General features: G+C 44.4%; 1 protein-coding gene across 6 annotated transcripts in view; it reads right to left on the bottom strand.

The window, feature by feature from the left end:
- Window positions 1–27,627, bottom strand: part of PHACTR1 (phosphatase and actin regulator 1) — a 1,343,031-nt gene that overhangs the window by 17,927 nt on the left and 1,297,477 nt on the right. For 5 of the 6 annotated variants that reach the window (XM_069620495.1, XM_069620496.1, XM_069620494.1 and 2 more), the window contains 3 exons: window positions 17,991–18,052; window positions 4,353–4,493; window positions 2,911–2,987 (listed from right to left, as the gene is read on the bottom strand). In XM_069620495.1, coding sequence (XP_069476596.1) covers window positions 2,911–2,987; window positions 4,353–4,493; window positions 17,991–18,052 — 280 coding nt within the window. Of the gene's footprint in view, window positions 1–2,906; window positions 2,988–4,352; window positions 4,494–17,990; window positions 18,053–27,627 lie in introns of those variants that run through there. The other variant, XM_069620499.1, reaches the window with a different exon arrangement.

Consider the following 27,627-nt stretch of genomic DNA (forward strand, 5'->3'; position numbering starts at 1 on the left):
TCCTTTGACACATTAATGTCAGGCTTAGACCATTAGTCATCTCAACTCCATGCATGGTATCTGGCAGCCCGACAAATTTAGTAGTTACAATGACTGCGTGTCTGTTGACTTCCATCGACATTTGGTATCACCCAGGTTACTTCCTGGGAGTATGTGTCGGGTGGATACAGTTGTTTTGTCTTCAAGTGTTCCCCATTTGATAGCAGCCTCACCCATCAATTTCAATGTTCTTATAATCCCCGACCCGCGAGTGTCCATGTGGTTGCGCCTCTGGGAGAAGCCAACATAGAAGTGCCTTTCACATTCCTCCTGGATGTCGCCAAGGGCCTTCTGGGATGTAACTGTACCAACCGCACAGAGTTGGGGATGTGCTGCTTTCTTTCTCCACAAGGGATCAGGGCCAGCAGACACACCTCCGGCGCATGCTTCTTAGTTTTTAAAACACGTATGCTTAGTGCATATCTTGCTCCAGTGCACTACTGGACACTCCCATTTTCCATAAAGATTGGACATTGTCCTAATATTGTCTGACCCTCAGCATGACAGAAGAATCTCAGCATTTGCATCGCCGAGTCCTATCGGGGTCAAGTAGGTTCTATACTGTATATTTAGTTGGATCAACTGGATTCTGGAACTGTCTGATTCTTGTGGGCCACGCAGACATGCATATGCCACCTCCATCACCAGACGTGCTGGAGGTGCCACGCTTGAGGAGCACCTGTCACTGAGCTGACCTTGAGTATAGACTGTTCATGCTACTGTGGGTGAAGAAGCACCTGGCCCCTCCCTCCTGATCTGATGAAAAATATTAACAAGCAAAAATGGGACCAAGAAACAGGCCTTATTCGAGTTGGGTGACTACTGGTGATTTCACAAGTCTCTGCCTAACTCAACGCAACTGGGTGCTTGCTGCTGGCTCGTCCACATGCCTGGGTGTCTAGTGCTGCACGTTGCCTGTGCTGCCTTCTGCCTTCCTTTTCCTTTAACAAAAGGAGTGGTACTCTAGAATTAAATAATAACACAGTCGCGAGTATATATCTCTCGGACTGAACTGAATAAATCAGCATATTTCTGAAAGAATGCCACTGGGGCACACAGACTGTAGGACATAGGAGTAGCTATCACATTTTAATCCAGACAAAAAAAAAATTCATAACATATAGTTCATATCACCAATGTGTGAACAATCAAAAAATCCACCTACAAAAAAACACATAAGGAAAACCTTAAAAACAATACAGCAATCCAAAGCAAAACTATCAAGTAGTTCCCAACGGTCGGGCCTCTAGACATTCAGGATTGCTGTATTGCTTTTAGTTGTTTTTTCCTTCATGTGTTTTTTTGTATCTAGTGGTGTTTTTTTAGTTTTTCAGACATTGGTGATCTGAACTATATGTTATGACTGTTTTTACTTATGCGCTGTATTAAAATGTTACTCTTACGTATGCCCAGCGTCCCACAGTCTGTGTGCCACAGTGGTATTGTTTAATATACATGCTGATGTATTCAGTTGTGAGCTTGCTATTGTTAACATTTGGGGTTTGTTTCACCTAGAGCTCTGTGTGTTACTAGTTAATGTCCCTGGTGCTAGGTGTATAGTGGGTTCCTCTTGTCTAGTTAGCTTCGTTTTCCTTTTGGCTTTTAGTGTCTGGCAAGTGCCCTAAACTGTGCTCACCAGTGCCCACAGGCATCACTTTGCACATAGGTTTGCTCTGGTTACCGAGGACATCCTCGTTTCCGTCCCCTGTCCATTTGCCGCTATGCCCGTAGAGGGGTGACGGTTGTGACTATGATCGTTATTTGGCCTGAAGGTCCAGACACAGATACCAGCTGCTGGTATCTAGGGGCCCGCAGAATATGTTGCATGGCAGTGAGAGTGAAGGGTATGCCAGGTGCAACCCCCGTATACACCTAGGTCCTAGTTCAACTCAGGAGTCTTTGCTTAGTCCATGGCTCCATTTCCCGACTTGTCTCCCCTTTTGACCTTCACTTGGTCCATTGCACAACCTGATGCCTGCACTTTCCTGCCTCTTGCCTTCTACTACTGGCCTGTGCCACCAGAGCTGCGCGCCGTGCCCATTCTTCATCAAACCAGGGGCTAGATTTGTTCAAGATGCCAGCACATTGCACCCCGCAAGGAGGTCCTGGAATGGCAAGGCGCAGTGCAAGTGGTTGGGAATGAATCCATGTGCATGTTAGTGAAGCGCTTCTCGTTTTAACACGGAGTGATTCCCAGAGGAAGCATGATGTCCTTTATGAGTGATTGACAGCTTAACATGCGACAGTGGTGTCAATTTTCAAAAATGAAACCTGCCTTTTTTTAGGTAGATCTTCAAAAATTGCCTCCACTATACCTCAGAGAGGTTTGAAGTTTTTTTTTAATTTTATTTTACACACAGGTTTTATTTAATATGTGGAAAATGTTGCCTAATTAATTCGAAAGGTCGTCAGAGGTGGCATGTGCCTCGCTTCCTGTACCATGTAAACAAAGACACAACAATGCAGTCACACACAGAGCCAGACTTCCTTTTGAAAATACCTTCTCTGTGTGTCAAGAAATTTGCTTTCCCGGATTAAAACAGAAATACAATATGGTGTTTGAGGAAAAGTAATCGGAACATAATACGCCCATGACTTTAGAGCCAGGCCAAGTGCTGCAAAAGGCATGCAGGTGCCGCATTTCTTCATTTCAAAATACTCACAAAGCAGCGCAACAAGCGCACTCTTTTCAATATATTGACCTCTAAACACTCTTCCGGGAGCCCCTTTGTGGGATCCTACATAAAATATAAATGGCCTCCTTCTTGTAGAAAGAGCATGTTGGCATGTCCTTCGTAGTTGGCCACCTGCGAGCAAGACGTGTGAACGGTAATTAAAATGAAACGGCGAAATGAAACCGTGCACACTTACCTCGTTAGATGCCTACTAAGTTCATGAACTTCCATTTCTGTACTTTTAAACTCGTTCAGCTCTTTTCGAATGGCTGCCTGCAATTCAAAAAAGCATGTCGTATTAATAGAAATACAAAAATCCGGTGCGGCGAGAGGGACGTCTAGGAAAAGCCCACGCAAAGGAAAACTACATTTGAAGACCACTGTTATCTACAAAGGAAAGATGAGAAGGGGTGAGTGGGAGTTCAATGGGAGAACACCAGAACAGAGGTACCCCCAAGATTCATGAGGAGAGTGGAAAAGGAGGCATAGTTACGTAGGTATTTTATACGTCTTTCAGTGGAACGGTGGAGCAGCAGCGGGGTCTTGCAGCAGCACCTGTCTAATTTTATTTCTAATTGATCTGTTATTGTTTATTTATAATGCGCCTAATACCACACCTGGGTTGGTTTCTAAGTGCGAATCCGGGTTTCCAACCTCTGTTGCTCTGCGTGGTCTGCTTCCAAGACCAGCGTGTTGCCCCTGTGCTATCCTCCGTTCACAGAATGAAGGAGAGAAGCAGCAGGCGTGATAGGCTCACAACAGGAGTTTGATCTCAGACTCTCTGAATCCTGGATTGTGAATGGAGGTGCAGCAGGGTGCGTAGCAGTGGCTCACAGGTGGCCGGCATTCACAGATCTAGAATATTCTGGTGCCTGTTACTGGGCAATAGGGGCTAAAAGAAAAGCTGCTGCACCTGCAGAGACTTGCTGTGGCCTAGATGGCACCGGGGAGAGGCAGCAACATGGCAGGGGGGCACGCCACAGTCCAGCCAGCCAAAGGCGGAGGACATTAATATAGCGGTCCACACAGGTCTACTACCAAAGGGCAGGAAAAAGAGAGACACTCTCTACACAGAGAAAGATGTGGAAGTTGGCTCTTAGGCACACAGAGTTGGTAATCTCGCTAGTCAGAATGCGGTCCTGAAGAAGGGCAGGTGGCGGGGGGGTGGGATGCCACGCGATAGCTCAGGGGTAGTAGAGAAGCCCCTGCACCACTCCTATGTGGCGCCCAATCTTTGTCCCAGTAGTGCACAGGTCAGGGTGATCAGATAGAGAACTGAAGAGCTGGGATAATGAGATGGCTAAAACCCACCCAAGGAGGTGGGGTTGGCGGGTCCAGGCTCTTAGAGATGAGGAACCAGCAGCCCAAGGTAGAACAAGAGACCAGGCCAAGGCTGCGGGCAGGCCACTGGATATGCTCCACACCTACCAGAGCTGCAAGGGGGATTTTGGGGTTAAGTATGGAAAGCTCTTTCCCCATGTCAAAACAAAGATGAAAAGCCCTATAATATATAAATAAAACAGCTACACATTCTTCACCAATGTCATACCATCACTTTAAAAAGAACGGAAGAGTTACAAATACCCTGCAGACAATCACCCCTTTGCGAAATGATACAAATATGTGGATGGCACTTACTTTATCAGCCGCAGTGAGTCGTGTCCAAGGCTTGTCGGCCCGCCTGTCGTAGTCCTGAGCATCTGCCAGCTCGACGTAATCGCTGAAGCGTATGAGGATCTTCTTCTCACGGAGCTCCTCAACCGTCGGCCTTTGACTTAGCTGGAGGCATTCACATGCAGAACAGAAAAGCCTTCGTTAGCAGAGAGGTTTCCCACTACAATCACACATGCATCATGATTGGATGCACCATTACATCACAGGATGTCATTTGATGTCCCAGGAAGACCACTGGGCCAATCCAGCAAGTCCCTGATCCTGGCCACTCTTAGAAACAAGGCCCATACGTGATAGGCAAACAATGGGTTCAAGAGAAGGTGCAAGGAGGTGAGAAGGGGCTTCAAAGGACACATAAGACCCTTCAGTGGAGAAATAGGGGCATATAAAAGGATGCACTGCACTAAGGAAACTAGGGTAACACATCTGGGATGAAGACTGACAAGTCCACCAAGGTAATGAATCCAGTGTTAGGGTGGATCTGGAGGAGATAGAAAAGAATGTGACACTTAATATAGGTGCCGGGCCCTGTGCAGCGTGTACATGTGCATGCAAATGCATGAATAAGTAATAAGGAGCAATAGAATCAGTGGCCGATCATTCAATAGGTCTTGCCCTTATTGTGAAGGCGCTCTATCACTCGGATCTGTGTGTTGCCAATCAAAGCACGGTTATGCAAGTGTTAAGTTAAATAATGGCAATACGATTGTTTATTAGAAATTATCAAGACATTTGAAACTCTTCTGAAAACTGAAACCAATCTATACCAAGATAGGGGACACTAAGCAGCCACCACCCAACACATCACACGCAGAAGAAGGTGCCCTTAATGAATAGGCAAACTGCAAGAATCAGGCAGACCATTGCATCTCCTCAAATAAGATGTGTTTGGAGCAGGACCTTCTATTTACAGGTGAGACAGGCACAGCATTGCTCAAGGTAAAAACTGAAATTCAAGTCCATAATCTTAGACTTTATGATCTGGAAGAACCGTAATGTATATAGAACAGAATTGATCCCATTAAAATGTGACACATTTAGAAATGCATAATATGTTTAAAATGGTGGCACTGTCTACTGTTTGCACAAAAAAACCAACTATAGGGAGGCCCTACTGGCAACTGGGGGGGTCTCTCATTGGATACAGTGGAATTTACCACAACGTCATCTGAAACATTCCAATCCACCAGCAGTAAATTCATTACCCCCCTCCCCGTGCACCGGGATCAGGTCAAAGAAACAAAGGAATATGGGAAATCTGGCACGGCCATGTCTTTACAGGATAAGGAAGACATGGTGCCGTACAGACTGTAAGCTGGTGGTGACACAATCCATGCACACGTTTCAGAAGAGTCACATTTGAAACTGATTAACAAATGCCTACATGTCATTATCATCACAAGTTTTTTTAAAACATCAAAGGAAATTGAGCCATGCAGTTTTGGTAGATCAGCAAGTCTTACACTCTTGTTTCTAAAAGTAATTTCAGAAATATGTTCCAAGATCGAAACAATTCAAAAATGTGAGCTCTAAAACTATTATTATTTGTATGTGACCATATCAAACAGGGTTTTGGATACTTAACGCCCCTAGACACAACTTCAACATCTTACTGAAATCTTCTGCTCAAGGTGGGAGGGACAGAGCAAGACAGTTTCAAATGCCAAGCAGAGTACATGAGACCGCTGAGTAGCTCATGAGGACCCTGCAACAGAATACATGACTGGGGTGGGCACTGTCACTGGCCTTGGGAACAGATGCATGACAACTATTTTAGATTTCTAATACAAAAGAATTAATGAATTCTGATCATATGCTCTCCTGAACAGTTTCAAATCGACCACCAGATCTCCTGGCAGACCAATCATTTCAGGCCAGGGTTGATTATGGCAAACAATTGCCCGGTTTTACGAGATATTCTTGTGCCTACTATTTGACATAACACTACACAATAAAAAGGATACCACCTTCCTAACTCGATACCTGCATCCCTTACCATGAAGGGCTGCAGGCAGTCAGAGGTGCCCATTCAATGTCGAAAACTACCTTTAAATGAAGAGTTTTTATGACCGCTGCCAGAACTTCTCCTACAAAAGAAATATTTTCAGTTTAAGAGTCAGACCGAAAAGATGAAAATGTTCCCAATGTGGCCCCTGCATATTCTAAACCTTGCATTGTAAATTATACATAATCCACATAGTACACATCAGCCGGCACTCAGCATATACCGTTCCCCGGTGTAGCTGCACAATCAAACTTTTTCATGCAGTGTAAGACTGGATAAAACTGCAAAAATGTGCTCACCAACTTGATATTCTGTATACCCCATCAAACCCACACTATCTTTCCACAATTAACACACCTGAGACCACAACACAGATATATACAGTGAGAATTTCCACTTCGATTTTCTCAAGCCGAAAGAGTTATTACATCATCAGTCTCTTGAATACTGAAAAAAACTTTTTTGCACTAAGGTAGTAAAATTGCCTGTACCTCTGTTTCCCCAATAAAGCAATCATATGACCAGGAGTGAAGGATCTGACTTAAAATCTACCTCGCTCTAACATCCAAGGAGGCTGCCCCTGTGCTGGTGGTAACTCTGGGGGTCTAGTGGATGATCTGACTGATGGTGGGTCACGTGGTTCGATCACGTTATACATCACATGTCTTGTCTAAGTCAGGTGGACTAGGGCGGCTAGTGAAGGGCGATCAGTTAAGGTGTTCCACTGTTTCTAGCCTGGCATTTGCCTTTTGATTGCCGGATTGCAGAATTGCCCCAGTTTTTTATTTTCAGCACATGTCTATTGAGGTACCCCAATTTATTCCATTGGTAAACTCAAGGCTTCATAACAAAACAAAACAAAAAAATCAATATGGGCAATCAAGTGATTATCATGAAAATATGCCCTGTGCCATGTGGGCGTGTCCTGTATAAGAAAACAGGGAAATCTCATATAATTACGTCAGCCATATTAAGCAGTCAATCAATAATTGATCATTCATTGGACAACATGATATTATCACAGACGGTCATTTTTATGTATTATTTTTACAATACACTTGTTTAATGCTGCTTTCTCTTTCTGTTTTCATCACATTTTTCCTTCTGGATATTCCTAGGACGGGACAAGAGGAGGAGGGGTGGCTGTAATTTGTGGCAGCTTGGACACTTATCAGTTCGGGGAATCGCCCGCTGGGCCGACCCCATCAAAGGCGAGAGGGCTTCTCTGCTGTAAGTTTAGAGCTGGCTCCCTGTGTGTGTGGTTGCTGCCCTCCTCCATCCCTCTGAAGCTGGCCGTGCCAACAGAGAGGAGGCAATTGCAAAGCTCCCATTAGCACACCTAAAGGCCTGGTGAGCATTTCCCTCCTACGGACATTGGATAAACATGGTCATCTATATCCAAACGCCCCATGCTCCCATGCAGGGCTCATCCCTCACTGCATTAGGTACCATATGCTCTCTGCTAACTTTGCAAAGAGCGTGTTGGAGTCTAGGCAGGACCAGACCATTTTTTTCTGTTGTTGTGAACATTTGTCCCATTAGAATGCTAGCAATGGGTGCAGAAGTCTTCATATTTTGTAGCAGCACAAACGCGTTCACAATGCTGTGTGTGCAGAGCAATAGTGGAAGATTGTTTCCGCGGGCTGGAGTCCATGACTGCCCGGGCTGCTGATGGCCTCCCGGTCCACCCCTGTCTACCTATTTACATTTGAGTATCTTTTAGTTTCTTTAGCTTTACAAAAGCACACATTTTCATTTTTGTAATGAGTTTTTAGTTTTTTTACACAATGCCATGAGTGACTGCACTTTTAATATTTTTCTCTCAGATTTTAAATTATCTTCTAACCGATCTAATGCATCAATGGCTAGCTCTTTTTTTAAACATTAGCAAGCTTTGACCTCATTATTCTAAAGGAGGAAACCTTTTAGATTGTATCAGTGCAAATCCTTCTCTTTTAGAATGCTTGTCTCCGCTTCAATTAGATTGGCTCGATCATTTTTGGTTCCATTTACATTCCCTACCGTATCTATTATTCACCAGGGTCAAATGATATCTTTAAAAACCTGTTCTTGAAATTTGCCAATTATTCTGCATGAGAACTTGGAGGAAATCGTCACTTCTCTCACTCCCACTTTGGATTCTTCCCTAACAACCAAGGATATGTTCGGCAATTATTGTGAACGTGTTCCAGAACTGCAGAGAACAAACCAAAAGCCCATTTTGAAGCTTTAGAGGAATGTGTTTATTACCATCGAAGTGGCCATTTTTGCATCCTCTACCAAATTATGTGGAAAATTGAACAATATCTTTAGAGATAACATAAATGAAATCTGTGCTAATGTGGACACGGGGAGCCAGAGAGCCCCAAATGGGAAAGCTGCTGTAAGCAGAAACGCTGTGGCATGGAAACACGACTGCGTTGTGTTTCTGCCTGTCTTGGCTTTCACTTTTGGGGCACTTTGGTTCTCAACCCAAAGTGATAGCCACGGCAGGCAGAAACACAACGCGTTTCAATAACGCTGCTGTTTTTCTTTCTAAGAAACCGCAGCGTTTTCAAACACAATCATGTTGTATTTATGTAATGAGCCTCATTACAACCCAGGCGTTAACCCTTAACGCCTGATTACCATTTTAACGCCTGCTTTTAGCAAGCGTTAAAATGCAAGGCGCTAACCCGCCTTGGTGCTAATTACGGCACCGTAATTTACGGTGCCGTAATTAGCGCCTTCCCCACTCCCATTATGACCTATGGGGCAAAAATGGGCAAAAAATGGGAATGGGGAAGGGGAAATGGGGAATGGGGATTTACCGCCCCACTCACCTTGGAATGGGGCGGTAAATCCGCCATCCACCATGGTGTAAACTGAGTTTACACCATGGTGGTAAAGTAGGGAACTTACCGCCTGGGTTGTAATGAGGCCCAATGTTTTTAAAGCTGCGATTTTTTTTATTTAAAAATTAGCACTTACCGAGATGCAGCTGCAGCTTTTCTGCCTGTAGTCTCTGGTCTCCGTCCTGCGAGTCCCGGCACCAATGAAGGAAAAGCCACCCAGTGGTAGCTTTTGTTTACTACAGCTGGCTGGCTTTTCCTTCATTAGTGCTGCAAAAGCAAAAGCGAGCACAGGCGGGCATCCATTTCTGGATGCCCCCATGTGCTTGCTTTTGTACATTTTGAGCTTCAATTGCTCACAATTTTACATAGGGACTTAAAAAAAAAAGTGCCAGTATATTTTTTTTAATATTGCCCATCTTTTTGGCCAATACATTTTTTGGGGTGAGCCATTCCTTTAAGTATCTACCGTCTTGCATTTGGAATTGCTCTGGCAGGCATCCTTAGAAGACTTCAGGAAGCTCCTTCATCCAAAACTTGAACTGAAAGCAATATAGCAGGTAACCTGTATAGCAATTTCGCTACAGCTAATGACAGGATAAGCCAACTACTCTCTGTGGAGAGACTAGGGTCACAGGGAGCACTAGTACTCACTCAGGATTTTTCATACTTTTTATATTTAAGAACGTTTCCTCATTGTTTTCTGAGGGACTTTGGAGATCTTATTTTCCAAATTGCAATGTTTTGATGCAACTGATATTTTTTTCCTTTCGTCTATTTTAAGGTTTCGTTTTTTTTATAAATCTGTTTACTGTTTATCGTGTACTTGTGCATTAGCTAAATTGTTTTCATTACTCTTTAAATAGGTTTGGGTCTTTTGCTATTTTGTCTTTTAAGTGCAATGATTTTGAATGATTTATTCCTCCTTTCAAACCAGAGCTTCTGCCTGCTTTGAGACTGGCCCATGCTACTTAAGTGTGAGCCAAGGGTACTTAAAAATAGTTCCTGACACACCTCTGTAGAGTCCCCTGATAACATAGCTGTGCAGCTTTGCCATTGGACATATCAAAGAAATGATGAACTTGTTCAGAGAGTTCCTAGGTTAGATGATGAGTCTGAGTGCTCCACCCATGGAGCCCACATCTGCAGCGTTATGTCTATTAGTTCAAATATATTGGCACTTCATTGTCTCTTGCCTAGGTTTGTGCTTTATTTAAAAACAATAAAAATACAGTCTACCGTCTTTCACCGTTTTTTTCCCTCAGCCTGGTAAATAGCTGACTGAGATGAGCAGTCAGAGATTCTGGAATCTTCCAGAAACTCAGATAAGAACTGAGGAGAAGCCCTTATAAGACATGGGGCGATCTTTACGGAAATACAGGTTCTTCAGAAAAGAAAAACACCTTGACAGTGCATGTAACCTTTAACTGGCACTTGAAAACAATAAATCCCCAGCCACCAGGGGTCAAGTCCTAAAAATTTAAATGGGGGGACTCGTCAACAAACCCAATGGGAGGTGATGTTGTCAGAAATTAGCACATCAAGGCAAAATATTCACATTTCATTAAATTGGCTTTGCATAACTACCCGAATTGAAGAGGACAAATGGGATTTGCTTTTCTTAAAATCAACACACACACAAAACCAAGACAGGATATTTTCTTTTAATAGTGTTAAAAGGTGTGCATGTTTTAAACTGCAAGAACCAATACAAATGTTTTCCCTGTGACTTGCAGTACCAAAATGGGACATTTCACCTTTAGTTGTTTGTTATTTTGCATCAGGTTATATAGTGCAGTGGTGAAATGTCTCTATCCTACAAATCTGATGACTTGGTTTTGATCCCCGAGGTCAGCTTTAATTCGTAAATTCAAAGAGAACATCCAATGATTCCATTTGAGCCAGGGTGGACTGAGTCCACCCTCTGAATAAAGTGGTTGGACTCCGTCCCCCCACGTCTACCCTCGACTTGAGCCCTGCCAGCCACCCTGAGACCATCGGATAGCGATTTTCTGTATTTGACCTTTGTGTTGCCTGCATTAGTTCCTGACCTATTCAAAGACTAGAGTCAACCAGAGCTATTTTCTTCAGTTTTCATTGACTCTCTTTTCTTATTGGGCAGTTTTAAAAATGAGGTGTGAAGTGATAAAATATGTTGTGGAAATAAGTTTTGTACTCTTCACGCTTTGTTCAGAGGATTTGAATTACGCAGAGATGGTGTTGCCAAAATAATAAGAGTACTGCAATATTATCCTACCCTCTACTTGAAAATATCAATGTGTGGCAGAGAACGAAGATTCACACTGAGGCGAGGCCAATAAAAGCAAATATCACTGGGCAGCATGAAGTCAAATGGATAGCTCCTGATGTAGGGCCTTCAGTGAAAGTGCACTAAAGTGCTGGCTGGAGTTGTGTGGTGCATAGAGTGTAATGGGAATCAATAAAGATACAACTGCTCAGTTTATACCCCTGACCGCCAGGCTGCAATCTTAAGTGCAGTTTCATTATTTTCATTTAAATCTTTTCTTGGCCCTTCATGACTCGGGGGGATTTACACTTTGTCACATAAAACAGAAATGACAGCAGCAGCAGAAACAAATACACAGGCCCAGAATTGAAGAGAGCGTGCATTTACTTCCCCGGTTCGGGTGAGAGTCGGGGTGTCCTGGGGTGAGACACTGGAAAATGACATCTTCATCAGGGTCAGAAGTCCATAGGGTGATGCCTGAGCAATCATGAGCCTACAGTAATAAGTAGCAACGGATTTACCATCACTTTAGTGCCGCTTTACCGCAACATCACATTCTGACTTTGGCCGCAAAGTGGTGGAAAAATCCTTAGCAAGTTCTTGAAGGCCTTCGCTTCCCGTTACTTCCAAAAAATGGAGGAACTATTGTATATGTGGAATTAGCACCGGTGATAGTCCCTCTACATCCCTGATGCAGACCCAGGGGCTGCATAAAAGGGGACGGACGTCAAATCACCAACACGCGTGATCTGGCGGAAATAGACAAAGAGAATGCTTAACTATGGCCTGTAGTTTCTCGTGATATCCTAGGTGATGTCATCAGTGATGGCATCGGAAAAGCCATAGTGTGCTCAAGTTTCCAGGTATGTCATCTGTGATGTCATCAGTGCATCAGCGTGCTCATGGCCCGCACAACGGGAGGGAGGGTTCAGAGTTAAGGCGGTGCAGCTTCCAATACATGCTGAATACAAGTATTTATTGGTATTAAAACCATCTCCTTAACCTTACTGTGGTGCTGCAGTTTCAACTTAGCTCTCGCTTAATTAAAGCTTTTTTCCACTGTATAAGGTTACATATAGCTTTGCTACTTTTATCACTCTGTAGCTCATTATTGGATTATTATTTTGCACTAGGAGTAGAATTTGCATTCATGCTTATTTGTACTTGCGGTTACCAGACATTTCGTCGAAAAAAATGGTCGACAGGACATTTGGTCGAAACCATTTGGTCGAAAACCAAATGGTCGAATTTTTTTTTAATTTTCACTTTTTTTTTTTTTTTGGGGGGGTCCCCCCCAACCCCCCTTTTTTAAAAAAAAACAACCCTTTTTTCCCTAAACTAAAACATGAAAAATATATATATATAAATAAAAAAAAAATTCGACCATTTGGATTTCGACCAAATTCCGTCGACCAAATGTCTTTCGACGAAATGTCTGGACACCTGTACTTGCACTTTCATCTATGAAGTTGAACATTTATTTTTACTTAGTAGCATCTATTCTAGAGCTTTTTTTACAATAGCGAACCTTCATGATTAGTAACTTTGCTTATGCTTTATGCGACGTTTGATATTATCTTGTGTATGTATTAGCATTTTATCTTCCTTTTTGAAACATGCTATCTATTTATTTCTTGCATTATTGCATTTGCGTTATTTGCACTAGAAATGAGATATACCTATGCAGGTCTTTCCATTCATGACTTTATTGATGGTCAGAGCCTACTGTTTTGCTAATTTGCACTTGCATTTTTGCACATTTCTTGGTTCTGGTTCCCCCTATCCCTAGACTACCTAGCTTATGTGAGTGTAATCTGTATCACCTGGTTACAGTGCCACTATATTAAGGCCTAATTAGCCTATATTGCGATGATATTATCACTTTAATTCGAAAGTTTGGTTGATTACTGCTTACATATGGCCACTTGGTTTTTACCTGTATACTCCCTATTGATAGCGCATTAGCACTTTAGGATTTAGCTAAGATTATTATAAAGAATGTTTTGTCCTGCTGTGTTGTCTTTGCCTCCCAGCATACTGATGTAGGCAGTATGGTGGCAATGGATGTTGGAACAGATATTCATCTATCCAAGGGCCCATTGCATGTACATTACAATTGACGTTGATATTGATATTTTATTTGTAACGCGCTCGTACACAAGTGTTTCAGAGCGCGACAAGGCAAGGGAGGGGAACAGGGAGTACAAAAGAACGATCTTACTAGGCCCATTGAGAACGCGCAAGTGCATGGGATTGTGGGGCACTGGCGCTTTATCGCTGTACACGTTTTTAATTTTTTGTGGAGTCTTACTAACGATTCACCCTATGCGAGTTATTAATTTTTAACAGCATACAAGCATGTAAGTTCCTGAAGGGTTGTACTCTCTCTACATGGGATTTCTATATGTTTCCCATAGTACCAGACACTAGTCTAAGATGGCGGACCCAGAAAACCGTTGAGATCCATTAATAACAAACCATCACATCATCATAGGGTGAAGGGCAAGTGAAAGACCCCACAACTTTATTTATATGAGCAAACGAAAATGTTACATTGTATAGTAGCCTGAGGAAGCCCAAGTCACGGGTGGAACGCGTGGCGATTTTTCAACTGCCTACAGGTATCATTATGTACTTCTGCCATGTTTTTATCAGACCAATAGAGGATTTGGTTGGTCTGCTCACATTGTGTGCAATATTAACATAACAGCTTGTTAGCTGTGCTTGGGTAACTGTACCCCACCTGTGCATGGGTGTTTTTGTAGCCTTTCTAGGCTGGGACACCTCTTATGTGACTGCACGGGGCTGACGCTTTTGTTTATATATCTATATATGCATAAATATTATTTTTAAAGAGGACCTGTACAAGTTATTGACCTGTAACTTTGTGATAGCGTAGTTATGTTGTGCTTTCCATTTGACAAATAATTTTGCTATTCATCTAATGGTTTTTCTGAAGATGTTTTTCTGAAGAACGAGATTGCACATCGACGTCACATCCCTCCAGGCCTCCCCTCCACCACAAGGTCCCTCTGAGGGAAGTAGTCACTGCATTCGGTTTCCAAGAGTTGACGGCCATTTCGACCCTTGCTACAGCAAATGAGGAGGCCTTCAGGCGGTTATCAAACGTCCTTTGCAGAGCATGTTTCATTGTGTCTAAATGTCAGCGCTGTTCATTTAAGTTTCAGCATTCGTGTTTGTGATTTATTTCATTTACAATCCAATTCCAGCACTCTGGCAGATTGTGAGGGGGTGTAGGGGAGGGCAACTTCCATTGTAAATGGAAATTATTTCCGCTTCGGCAATCAAGTCCACCCAGGATTTAATGCATAATGCAGCATGTTTGTGTTTTTTGGGGCGACGTTAAAGTAACTGATGATTTCATTAGAAGTAATGATGTAAATATTGAGAATGACTAGACTGCAGACTCTCCCTGAAAATGCCGTCGAAGGACCTGGGGCAACGGAGAATGTAGGGCTGCTACTGAATTAATATTCCAACCGACATACAAACTAACAACAGAAATAAATGAAAAGAGGAACCGACAGCACAAACACCAGGACATGCCGATTGGACAATGACTGGTAGAATCACAGACAATAGCACAAGTGGAGCTAGCAGGACAAGGATATGAAATTGTGTCCCGGAAATCCTCTTAGTAGCATAGGCGCAGCGGTGCATGGGGGCAGGTTTTTAGGGAGTGACTTTGCCAGCGGTACTGAGTTCCCTTTGGCGCCTCTTCGGGAGGAAAATGAAGAGTACGTTCTCAATAGATTTCAGATCGTTGCTTGTATGCAGGTGGCTACCATATTGGAGCGGTCAGATAATCCCGATGCGGCTCTGGTTTAAGCCCACAACATCGAAATGATATTCGACAAACTTATTGAAGCAATAAAAAATGTATAGCCTATGATGGCTGACGTATTCCCTAAGGAGATGACATCATCACAAATAGTATTGGAGGAACTGCGCACAGAGATGGCACAGACCAGAAGGCTGAAAGCTTCCTGTTCAAAGAAAGGAATTCTGACGCTAAAAGCTTCAAACAAACCTGCCTGAATAAAAACCTTTGTCTTAATGAAGTAGATCGTCTTGTTAAATCTGACCATTTCAGACCCGGAACTGAGCTAGGTTGGGAGTAGGGCTACTATGGGACATTGACTCCATTGCTGGAGAGTGAAGACTAGGGCTTGCCTGTCAAATGTCAAGTGCCTTCACTATAGAAAAGCAACAACACTTGCACCATTACAAGTAACAGCAATCATGAAAATATTTAACAGAAAACAGGCTCCTGCTTCAAGCAAAAAAGAGTAGAGTAAAACACACTGTTCTGGTAAGAGTCGGACATCTGGGACTCTTGCCATTGACTTCGGCAGAGGCCCATATCTGCAACTAAAGCAAGCACAGACTGTCCACCATTGAGAACATCGCAATCCAGAAACATACAAAATGAGGAAATAACGGCACATTGCTAAATTGAAGGTGATACATACACATTTGACATCTAACACTATCCATACCAACAGTTTTCAACTATATCATCAGTGACACCTATGAGCCACAGCCTAAAAAGGAAAGATTTTCCACAACCCTGCACAGTCTTTTTATTATGAGGATGTAAGCTAGTTCATTGTAAAAGGAGCAAGAAGAGCCAGGAGTCGGTCAAGAAGGCTTTCCAAGATTGCAAAATCGACTGATTGATTACTTACCTGTTCGCCCACCTGACAAAGAAGAGACTAAAGGAGAAGATCCGAGGGGAATGTTGTTATTTTGATGACAATAAATATATTCTTTGCTCCCTTTTACCTCTTTGGTCCTTAAATTAAAGGGATATCATGGATTCAAATACGAAGTTTGCGAAGATCTTGTATAAGGAACATAGCAGTCACAAAAAACCCTCACACAAGAAGACAAAGTAGGCAATAATCAGGACAAGATCAACAGAACACATATGACAAGGAATTTCCCCAAGTAATGGAGCAGGTTCTACACAAGGAGGGAGCACATTTTATAGGGTAAGTCCTGAAGAAGACCGCTGGTACCCCGTTACTATCATCAGGATACAAAGATTCTCTGGGCTGCAACTCAGAGAAGCGAGTTATTGTTTATGAACTCAGGAGTTAATGTCATGAGTGAAACAAGCAGGAGAAGTCCAATGAGAGGCGCCAAACTTATGTAGGTGGGAGCATGAGAAGAACAATTCAAACGGTAATAGTGGTTTGATAAAACAACAAAACATTGGACCAAGCATAGTAGGCAAGTTCTGCAAACGATGGACATCAACAGTGCCATCAGGTCAAAGAGGCTCCATTCTGCAAAATACCTTATTGAATTGAACAATATACTCTGATCTTACAATATTTTTGAAGTGAAAAGAAGCAAAAAACTTGGAGGCTGATCCTGATACCCACGGAGGAGACACAAGCATGATTACAGTTTACTTCATTCTGATTTACACAAATGTGCAAAGAACGGGAAATGTACATACGGCATTTGGGAATGTCAAACCGTAGATTCACAATCATATATATACTTAACGCATTTGAGAGGAAATATGGGTGAATGTGGGCATTGGGTAGCCAAATGTAGCTCATTGCATGTTCTTGAACGGATGCACTATCATTTCCAAATCCCCTATTCCTCATTCATGTTCACTAACAGTTAATAGTTGCAAGGCCTGGTCCCTGTGTTCTAGCTAGACTATAGTGGAGCAGCTCTGAAGTGTGGATGCACGTATGTGATTTATGGAGCGCAACCCAGCCAAAAAACAACAGACAACTGATCATATGGGACGGTTGGGTGTAGGGTTAGCAGAGGTGGCTGGCATAGGGTTGGTGGAGCGGCAGTGAGTTGTCCAGAGGGGAAGAAGAGAAATCGGTTTGAGTGGTGCAATCAACTGTTGGCAAGCCCTAAGGAACTCGTGGCCAAAGTGTGAAAATACTTTGGTTAGACTCATCAGCGTGGTCACTGCAGAGGACATGCTGGTGATTTCGGCCTCCACTTCTAATGACAGGTGTCGTTCCTCTATGAAGTCATACATTCACAATCAATTAATATGCAGGAGCCTGGCTCACCCGATACACATTCACCGATGGCCTGTCTATGTAACATTGCCCACCAAAACCAGCTCCTGCAAAATGTGTGAATTCACTTTGGGAATTGTGGGTATGTGTACTTGGGTGTAGTTGTGCCTGGTGTGCATCACTGATCACCCACATCATGCACAAATGTTTGCGCTTTGCCCCTCTTGCTATAAGAACCCATTCATCCAGCTGAATTTCAGATGACATTACCCATTAAGACATGTTCATAGATTGGTATCCTTTCCAATTACACGGAGGGATCTTTTAGTATTCTCCTATCTGACCATTGCGGTGGGATGTTTTACCACATTTTACTGCGGTCCGATGCTGTGGATCTGAACGTTTCTGCAGGCGAGCACAGCCTTGTTAGGAGGATGAATTGGAACAGGTGCTCTGACGGATAAGTCATTTCTTGTTATCGTGATGATCACTCACCTTGCGTGTTAACCTTCTTTTTATCTCCCGCTTTTCCTCTTGTTCCTCCTGCTCATTCCGAGCTAAAAAAGACAGAGAGACATGTCAGACTCCCGGAACGGCCAATTCACCCTGAGCAAATGCCCTTTCTTAGATTAACATTAGCGGAGGAGCTGGAAACCACTTACCGCATCTTTTGCTTGAACGCATGAATAAAATGCATCCAGTACAATTTGTCCAGGACATTTTGAGATCACTGATATTGTTTGATGCCAACAGCGTTCTTGTAGCTGCACTAACTGTGAAAGTACCCTAACTATGTGGGATGACATTAAACCTCCATGGCTCAGACTGTGGTTACAGAGGTGTAAGCTACCCGTCCCTGTGTAGTAGTGTTAGTGTGTCCTTTGTATAGCACCTTTCACCATTAGTATGGTCCCAACACACTGTAGGTTGAACGCCCTTGGGGGACCGGAGTCCTGGTATGGGAAGAAATTCGAGGAGGTGCTAGTATGCGTTTGTGCATATTGGCCAGTGCTTAAGATATGAGGGGTGGCCAAGTCCCTGCTCGCTGTGTGATGCAAGACATGCCATAGTCTACACACAGCCTATACAAACTTGGTAAGAACCGCTGGTTGCCACAAAGCCACATTGCTGTGATTGGATACAACATTCAATGATACATGAAAGTAAATGTGGAATTAAGAATTTGTCAACAGCCATAAGCATGATGGTTGGTGTTTCAGCATATACTGCACACGTAGGTAACAATCGGAAAAATTTCCAAAATGGTGCATAGAGGCAAATGCACCCTATTTCCTTGGAGAACCTTCCTCTTGTTTACCCATCACACTTTGGAACAAAACCTCGAAAATTCGCATGTGAATTTTAATTCAGTCTTCTAGTCTGAGGCAGGGGTCATTATTGGTGAATAATAATAACCTGCCCCAAGATGTTCGCCACAGGCTAAACATGGGGGACAAGCCATTATGCATTGCGATAAGGATCCCTTGCTAGGCCTGTAAAGCAATTAGCACATGGAGTGGTGCAACTAAAAAGGAAAGCATTTTTTATAGTGAAAAAACAAACAACACACAGAAGTAGTGTAACTTGGTTTGGTGATATGGTCATTTATTGAACACAGAACTAGAAACAATGAACTTTGCACGTGTTGTGCTACATTGCTTTTTGTTAATTTGGAGACTTCAACTGCGCATGCGCCTCTCTGCCTTTTTTATACACAGAAGAGAACTATTTCTGTGCCGCCTGACAGGCTTCCGCTGGGCGTCTATAGCAGAGATTATAGACTGCATTCCCAGCATTCTGATTGGCTGGGAGGTGGCATATACTATAATTAATCTGCTAACATGGCAGTGTAGGAGATGCAAACCTGTAAATCAGCCTCAATGATAATGATGTGCTATTTATATAGCGCCTTAATCCAAAGCGCTTCAATGACGTGGCTACTAAGATGTTTCTGTTTCTAGTGCAAGACACAAGACGATTCAAGGAATCATCTAGCCTCATGAGCAGAGGTATTCTATGCCCTATTCATGGAGCGAGAATTAAAGCTTATAGCGCCCTATATTCATGACGACTTCCCCCGGGACGACGAAAACATATTGCAGAGTGCAGATGAAATTGTATCAATATGAAAAATTGATCTGCGTCTCATCAGGTCATACAGAGATTCTAAGACGTATCTATAAGACGAACGCCCCCGGCCAGACTAATAGTGATATTAGCAGAGGCAGTGGCTTCTGGGAAGAGCGAATAGGGGTATGGACCAGCTTGTGTAGGGCTACAGGTATAGACAAGGTCGAGTGAGGGAGGCAATCTGAGCAGAGCGATTGGTCAGTGGACATTCTCAGAGTCACAGAAGTGATAACGCACTTATGGACCGCTCAGTCGGTTCCACAATCACACCTACTTTGCTCCTCTGGCTTTGCTAAATGACATTTTCCAGTTGCCAAACACCAGGAATGGGTTGTCCACATGCGTTCTAAAATCCTCCGACCAATTCTCATACCTCGGATTTCAGTCCTCCAAAGGCGTTCACCCTCAGCGCTTTGAGGCCATACCAATAGCAATGGGTGCTATACAAGTGCCATAAAACATAACATAACATAATATAACATATGAATTTCCATTTTCTATTCACTGTCACTCAGACAATTCCAATGTTGTGCAGCTGTACAGCATGAACATATGAATGTATTGTTTTTTCTATGGGACCCTTGGCAGTGTGTGCTCAACAGGTCACCCTTCACCCACTTCAGAGCACGCTTAGTGTTCTCAGGTGCAGTGGCTGTGTACGATCTGGAACCGTTTGGGCCTGAAGGGGTTATGCAGTGATGTTATCGAATAGATAACCAAGAATGCAATTGCGACCAACCCAAAACAACGGAACAAAAAATAACGAATTAAAGAAGGGTAATTGAATGTGGTTGGGAATCGGAAAAGTTGTTTAAGGGGTGGGGAAAAAAAGTATTTGTTTTTTTTAAAGGGGTCTTGGGCCCCACCACCCCAAAAACAACAAAAAACAAAATTCATAATTTTATTTTCTCGATGTTTTGGGTTCTTTAAAAAATCATTCTTTGTTTATTTATTGGATAAAATCACATGTAACCCTTGAAGGAGTCCTCTGTGGAGATGACTGAGCTACCCTGAGTTGGGCACAAGAGCAGTCACTATGATAAACTGGTTGTGGGTGTTGAAGAGGATGATAAAGAATTTGGGATAGTGTAGCGCTCCCGTTTGTCACGCCAGGTGAATCTCTTGCTCTAAATGATCTGGACAGAGGGCCGTTCCGCAAAAATGGATGCTTGTCGAAGACTTTGGGGGAACAATGCATTTTTCGTTGATTGTTCCTTCGCTCCCTGAGAAATTGATTTCGGCTGTTCCAAAGATGAGCTCCCAATGCCTTTTAGAGTTTCGTCCTACTAAGCATTGCCCAGCAGAGAGCAAGGTGCCTTGCTCTGACCCTACTCCATTAGTTGGGATGCACCTGTGTGCCAGTGTCTGGAGGTGTAAAGTGCTTTTTCTCCCCGAATGGTTCAGGAATAGTGCAAAGGACTTTAAAGAGGACCCTTTGCTCTTCGTTCGGGACTATTCAGTACTTAATTTGTGCCAGGGCTGTCAGGTGCTCTGCCCCTCGACCTGCGCTCCCGTCACTGTTGTATGGGATGCTTGTTCTGGTACTCGCAGTGCTGTCCTAGCCTGCCCCTGGCAAAGCAGAATGGTACTGATGGGTACATCAAGTATAAAGGGCAGTGGAATCTTGCTGTTTCTGGATCCTGGGACTCATTTGAAAGGATTGGCTTAACGCAGGGGCTCCCCTTCACAAGGGTCTCCATGCTACAGCCATTTAGTACAATTAGTTAGAAAAATGGTTTTAAAATAATGCTGCCTTTGCCATATATTATCAAATGCCTGGAAGCATTCTAGCCAGTCTCACTTGTGGAGTGACTCCCCTCCTTCCTTAGTTGCACAGGCAGAGAGAAAAATGTACGCTCACAAACATTCTATAGCTGCACACGGAAGAAAGAATCAAATTAGAGGGGCTGGTGTGTTTTCCTTGGTAGCATAGGTTTGTTTTATTGAAAGAATCTGGCACTGAATTGTCTCCATTCCTTCGTATTCAGTTTTTTTTTTATTCACTAGACCACAGATCGTGTTAATTTCACAGGTTTGTTTCATGTTTTCACATGGTTAATATGATAAAGAAACGAGTGACATGTTGCGAAATAGTCTTAAGATCCTTCACCAAAAATAAAAACATGAACTTTTCTGTTCAGCTCGCCGGCAGGACACTACAGAGGACCTGAGGGTCAGCTAAGACAAACTGAAGATCCTGGCCGTTCACAGAATCTACTGGTGGGCTTTCCTGGGGGTGGCACATGGTCCTGTCTCTTGAAAACAGAACAGGCCTTGCCACCTAGTTCTGGCCTCTCTGCATGTCCAGCCAAGAGAATAGGAGGTCCCTAATGAAGTGGGGGGCAGGCTGCGTGCGGCGAGGCTGGTCGAGCAACCGTCTCTGCCCCGATCCAGGGCCCTTAGCAGGAAGATGGGCGAGTTCATGCCCACTGCTAATATTAATTTTTAATTGGGATCCTGAGTTTCTTCTCTGGTGGGGTTGGATGGCACAATGTACATAGTGCTAAGTATGTTTTATAAGGCTATGGATTAAGATAATGTATGATCTATTTTGTAGACTGTTTTATTTGCTTTATTTCTATTCTGAAAGGCTCGAGCAGCCGGAAGTGTACTAAATACAAATCAAATCCCTAATGAGCTTGACCAGGGAGTCCAAATGCAGCACTGGAAGGGTCTTTCTGATTAGCTTTGCTGTTTATTTGCTGCCTTGCCCATTACGTTCAATTTCCCAGTGCAAAAGTGATCTTGAGTCAAAGACAATTCCCAGCTTTCTTGCTTTTTGGGGGCTCAGGCAAAGGAAGCTCCTTCACCGGGACAAACTGTTCTCTAAGCACGCGGGGACCATGATGGTGTCCAGTGAAAGATCTTGATGGCTTTCTTGACTCTTGGGGCACGCTTGTTCCTGCATAAATCAATAACTACGCCTCCATCCTAAGGTTGGTGGGGTTGCGATCAGCTGCTAGGTAAGCAGAGTATGCGAACCTCATGGACAAATTCTATGTTGAAACAAAGCTCTGCAGCACCCCCACATTTTTTACAGAGGTGCTCATATTGGACACACATTCCAGCCACAGTCATCGGGCTCTGGGCGCTCTTGATAGTTTTTCTCCCCACGAAGAGGAATGTACACGTGATAGAAATACACGGTGTTTGCAAAATGAATCTGGAGTTGGGGATAGAGCTGGGGTGTTTATGAGTGTGGTGCGTCGAGGTCGGGTACATTAATAGTGAAAATAAAGCAGAGCCGTAAAAAAAAATAAGTTGCTTGTGTGTGAAGTGATCTTGAGGTAGAAACCTCAGGGCAAGTGCTGTGGTGCACATAAGCAAGGACACTGGGGACTAGACGAGGCTTGTTTACACAGACGGGTGGGTGTTCCTCTAGACGTGGCACTTGGTCATTCTTCAATGGCAGTGCTCCATAGAGAAAACACAAAGGGCATACCCCAGAGGACCACCAGTGCTTCTCGAAAAAGCAAATGTAAATAAAGGATGCAGCGAGGGTACGCCTCAGCAACAGTGCCATTGGCAAGAAAGGCATGCACACGAGGTCTCGGTGTGGTCGTAGTCATGTGCGGACCAGCAGTAAATACCCAAGCCATAGCAGATCTTTAGGTCTCGCCCTTTCTTTGCGCTTTGCAGGTATCACCTATTTCTAAAGGGGAAGAAGGCAGCATAATTTCACCTCTAACTTCCAGTGTTTCAAGCTACCCTCAGCCGCCTCCTCCTCCTCGCTCATATCTGACTGTCTGTCCACTATTCAGCCATGGTGTGCTGCAAACAACCTGTGCCTCAACGCCAGTAAGACTAAGATCATTCTCAATGGGACCCCTGCTCCCGCTTTCCCACTTCTGCTCTGGCCGGCCTCCCTTGACCCTGTGCACGTACCCACCTGTGAGGCAAAAAACCTCAGATTCATCTTCAACTCCACTCTCTCCTTCTCCTCTCACATCGCTAAAAAGTCTAACTATCAGCTACACCTCCTCAGAGGTACTCTTCCTTTTCTCACTTTCCCCCATTAGTTCACTGTCTCCAGAGCCTTGGTCTCTCTAGGCCGGACTATTGCAACTGCCTCAACCTCCTTCTTCTGCCCTGCACCCTCTGCAACTCATCCAGAACAGAACCGCAAGACTTATCCTTGGCATCATGCCCAGGGACCGCATCTCTCCGGCACTGAAATCTCTTCACTGGCTCCACGTGGCTGCAAGGATCAAGTTCAAGACCCTCTGCAGTGTCCACAAGGCTTTCTGGGGCGTGGGGCCTACCTACTTGCAATGCTGTCTACCCAAATACCTGTCCCTCACAAGCCTTCCGCTCATCTATCTCCAACCTTCTGCGAGTGACCCGGTTCTCCAAGCAGAGACTTGGAGGGAGATCCTTATCATCAGCAGATGCCTGCCTCTGGAATAGCCTCCCTGCCGCCCTCTGTCTGGAATCTGATCTTCTTAAGTTCCGGAAACTCCTCAAGACCTTCCTCTTCCCCTCTTCCTTCCCTCCCACCCTACCCTGCTAGCCTAGCCGTCTGCTCTCTCCATCTCTCCCTCCTCTTACTTACAGCTTGCTGACTGGCCGCCTGGTGTACCTCAGGGTCTCCACGGTCCCAGGCACCCCCGCCAGTCCTCTCTCGCACTTGCCTCAGGGCCCCACCCCCACCCACCTTCACTGCACTTAGAATAACCCAAGATAGTGGCTCTCTCTGCCCTTACTCCAGTCTCCGCTGACTGGGTTCACTTGGAACTCTCCCTACTTGTGACCTCCTATGCACCTGTACGACCCAAATGCAACGTGCCTGATGATCGCCTGTCTGTTCTCCCTTGTCTCCTCCCCTTAATTGCGCTGGTAAAACTGCAGAATCGCTGTCAGGTCTATTTGCTGTGCCTCAACTGTTAAATGTATTTTACGCACTTACTCTTCCTGTGCAGACTATAATCGTCTCAGAATTTCAAAGACTCTGAGAGACTGTTGTTTTTCCCCTTGTTCCCACCCTTCTTAAGCGCTTTGAAACACTTTCATGTGTATAAACGCTATATAAATAAACAATACAATACAATATACTGTGAATGTTGGTGATGTGCCTTTTTGTTGGGGGTAATTCATGTTGGCTCTTCTCTGAAGTTTTTGGTATGGGTAAATGGCCATGACTGGGGTCCTCAGTTCCATTTAAATATAGTTTATGAGGGGCTTGCAAGGCCTCTGCAGGGTGGGTGGATTATATACTCAGCAGCAGATATCTAGTCCATTCTCTACGATGTAACGTCTCAATCTTGGTGGTGGGTCACCTGTCATAAATCAAATAGTTTTTGGGCTGCACTCTTTGCTCTTGCACAACGGGATCCTACTTTACCTAGGAGTGCATTGACAGCTTTCTCTACAAGCACAAGTGTTGTCCACTTTCTATTTCCATGGGCATATTGTTATGATGCAGCGTCCAGGAGCAGAAGTAAACAAGTACAAGGGAGGACAGGATCCTTAAGGTAAAGAAGGTGCTTTATTCCAAGTATGTTCTTCTCCTCAGCATGGGAGCCGCACCGTCCCTTCAGTCGCTTCCTTTCTAATGTCGCTGCTGCCTCCCCACACATCCACCGCACAGAGAGTATTCCAAGGATAGGCTGTGTGCGGCAGGCATGGAGATGGAGAGCTAGCAGCGGCGGAGCTCACGGTACGGCAGAGCTGATACATTGTGCGTGGCACGCGGGCCGTGCGACACCCCACTACACACACTGCTTATTTCAGCGATTCATCTCAAGGTAAACACTGACGTCAATATCTTCAGTGAGGATTTGCCAATAGTGGACCTAAACGATTTGCCACTTGACCTGATCAAGCTCAAATTACCCAGTGATTGGGTCTTCTTGTAGTTTTAAAGGTTCAGCCTTGACATGAATAAATGAATACAAACATTTGTAGGAGCTCATCCTACTTAAACGGCACCAATCTGACGTCAAAACCAGAGAGCACTAGGTAGAGCTGGGTCACGTAGCCAAAGAAATGCTCTGACTGCTTTTTATGGACAGACAGAAAAATGGATTCTTCATCAAAAGCAATCAGAAAATTTCTCCACAGGAGGAGATCCGGTACCCAGAAAACATGGAGGCCTAGATGCTCTCTGAGAAAACCTGGAACCATCAAACAATGAGAAGCAGTCCCAGCCTGGGCTTCAAAAATAAGGCGACTGATCGTGTACTGAATTCTGCCTTTCACGAACATCCAATGAAACCCCGTCTTGAGCGCGGAGAGGTGACGTCGCTTGAATAACGCTAAATCTATCTCGCCCCTGCATTCTGTGCAACCAGGGGCTGCTGTGGAAGGCCACAGGCAAAACCTGCCTGAAGGCTGTTGCAGTGATGCGGCCTGGAACTGGTGAGTGCATCCTCATGAAATGTGTAGAAGGACTTCCGCTTCATAGAAGGCAAATCCAGGGGCTTGGTCGTATGTTATCCCACACTAGCCAGCTGTACTTAGTACCACATTAATAGGGGAAAAGGAATCTGTTACCAGTGGTGAAGAGTTTCCACCTCACCGTCCGATTTACTGCGCAGAGAGATGGCGAGCTCTGATCCGTATACCACTTGCTGCAGGTTCCTGACCACAATGGAAGCCGTTGTAGCTGGATAGGTTTGAACAAGGCTCCTGGGAGTTGTGGTGCTGTCATGCGAGCTGAGCAAGTGCAGATCTTGGGGCTGAGTTTGTGTTGCAAGCAAATCATGGGATCACAAAGGTTACAATAATTGCAACCTGCAGACATCCAGGAGCAGGCAAGTGTAGTCAACAGCTAAACCAGGAATATGGGGGAAGGGCAGAAGAGGGGCGATCATTCCAAAATGCATGTCAAGAGATGCAACCCAAAGTGCGCATGTTAAAGTGCATTGGTGGATTAGAAATAGAGGTTAAAACAATTATGAATGGAGGGTTCACACATGCTTTCAGGCTCCTGCCTCAGCAGCACTCCTGTGACCCAGAAAGGACACACATGGGCTAGTGGGAGGCAAGTGTGTGTCCAGTTTACGGCATTCAAGTGACCCAAGTAAAATGTTGCACTGGATATCTATCCTAAACTTTGTAAAATGGCAGACATAAAAATGGAAAAGTGAACAACTACGTCGAAAGATGCCTTGCCTCTTAAAAGAGTCTGCCATGGAGAGCGGAGGCGGGGTAATCGCTGAAGATGGAGGTGCCTTGGGGAAGCGCTGGCGAGATGCATGCTTTTAACTGTGTGGGTGCGCAGTGTGGAGGCACATTGGGGAAGCTCTGCATTTGCTTAGAATGAAGATGCAGTTTGCCGACACTGGCCCCTTTTCATGGAACGTTTTCCTATGGGATTGCGCCATTATAAAACACTTCCTTGAATCAGGCCCATTGCAAGCATCACAATGAAGGTCCGTTGGCAGGGAACTGCGGGGGCTCAGGGTGGAGGTCCATGGGCAGAGCTACGCTGAGATCACAACAGAGGATTATTAGAAGAGCTGTCTGCGGCTTGGAAACCAAAATGCTTTGCTAGTGATGCAGCAGATGAGGGGAGTGCCTCTTTCTCAGCAGTGTGCCTCCCCAGCAGCAGCTGATACACTTAAATTGCCAGGATGATTCTGTTCTGTCATATTGTGCCAGGGTCATGCAAGCTAGACTGAACGCCCCCTCTTCTCACTTTCCTGTGTCTCCTCCCTCCTCCCTATTGGTTCAGTGTTCTATACCGCCCCATGCCCTGCAGAAGAGAGGCTGCAGTCACTTCATGATTCTATATGACTTCTGGCACATGGCAGTTGAAACAATAAATACACACACAACTTGTATGATTAATTCATTGATCTTTTATAACACACTATATCACTGGATACCAGTCTCTGAGCGCGGGAGCGGGATTCGAACCTGTGCTGCTCTGTGCGTCTTGCTTCCAAGACAAACGAGTTGCCCCGGAGCTATCCTCCTAAACAATGTTATATCCTTCAGAATGCTCAAAGAGCATTCCCTTTGGGCAATCTCCTGGCTCTATGGGCCATCGTAGTCCACA

The sequence above is a fragment of the Ambystoma mexicanum genome, chromosome 5q (assembly GCF_040938575.1).
Source record: "Ambystoma mexicanum isolate Mex_15411 chromosome 5q, UKY_AmexF1_1, whole genome shotgun sequence".
In the NCBI taxonomy this organism is placed as follows: domain Eukaryota; kingdom Metazoa; phylum Chordata; class Amphibia; order Caudata; family Ambystomatidae; genus Ambystoma; species Ambystoma mexicanum.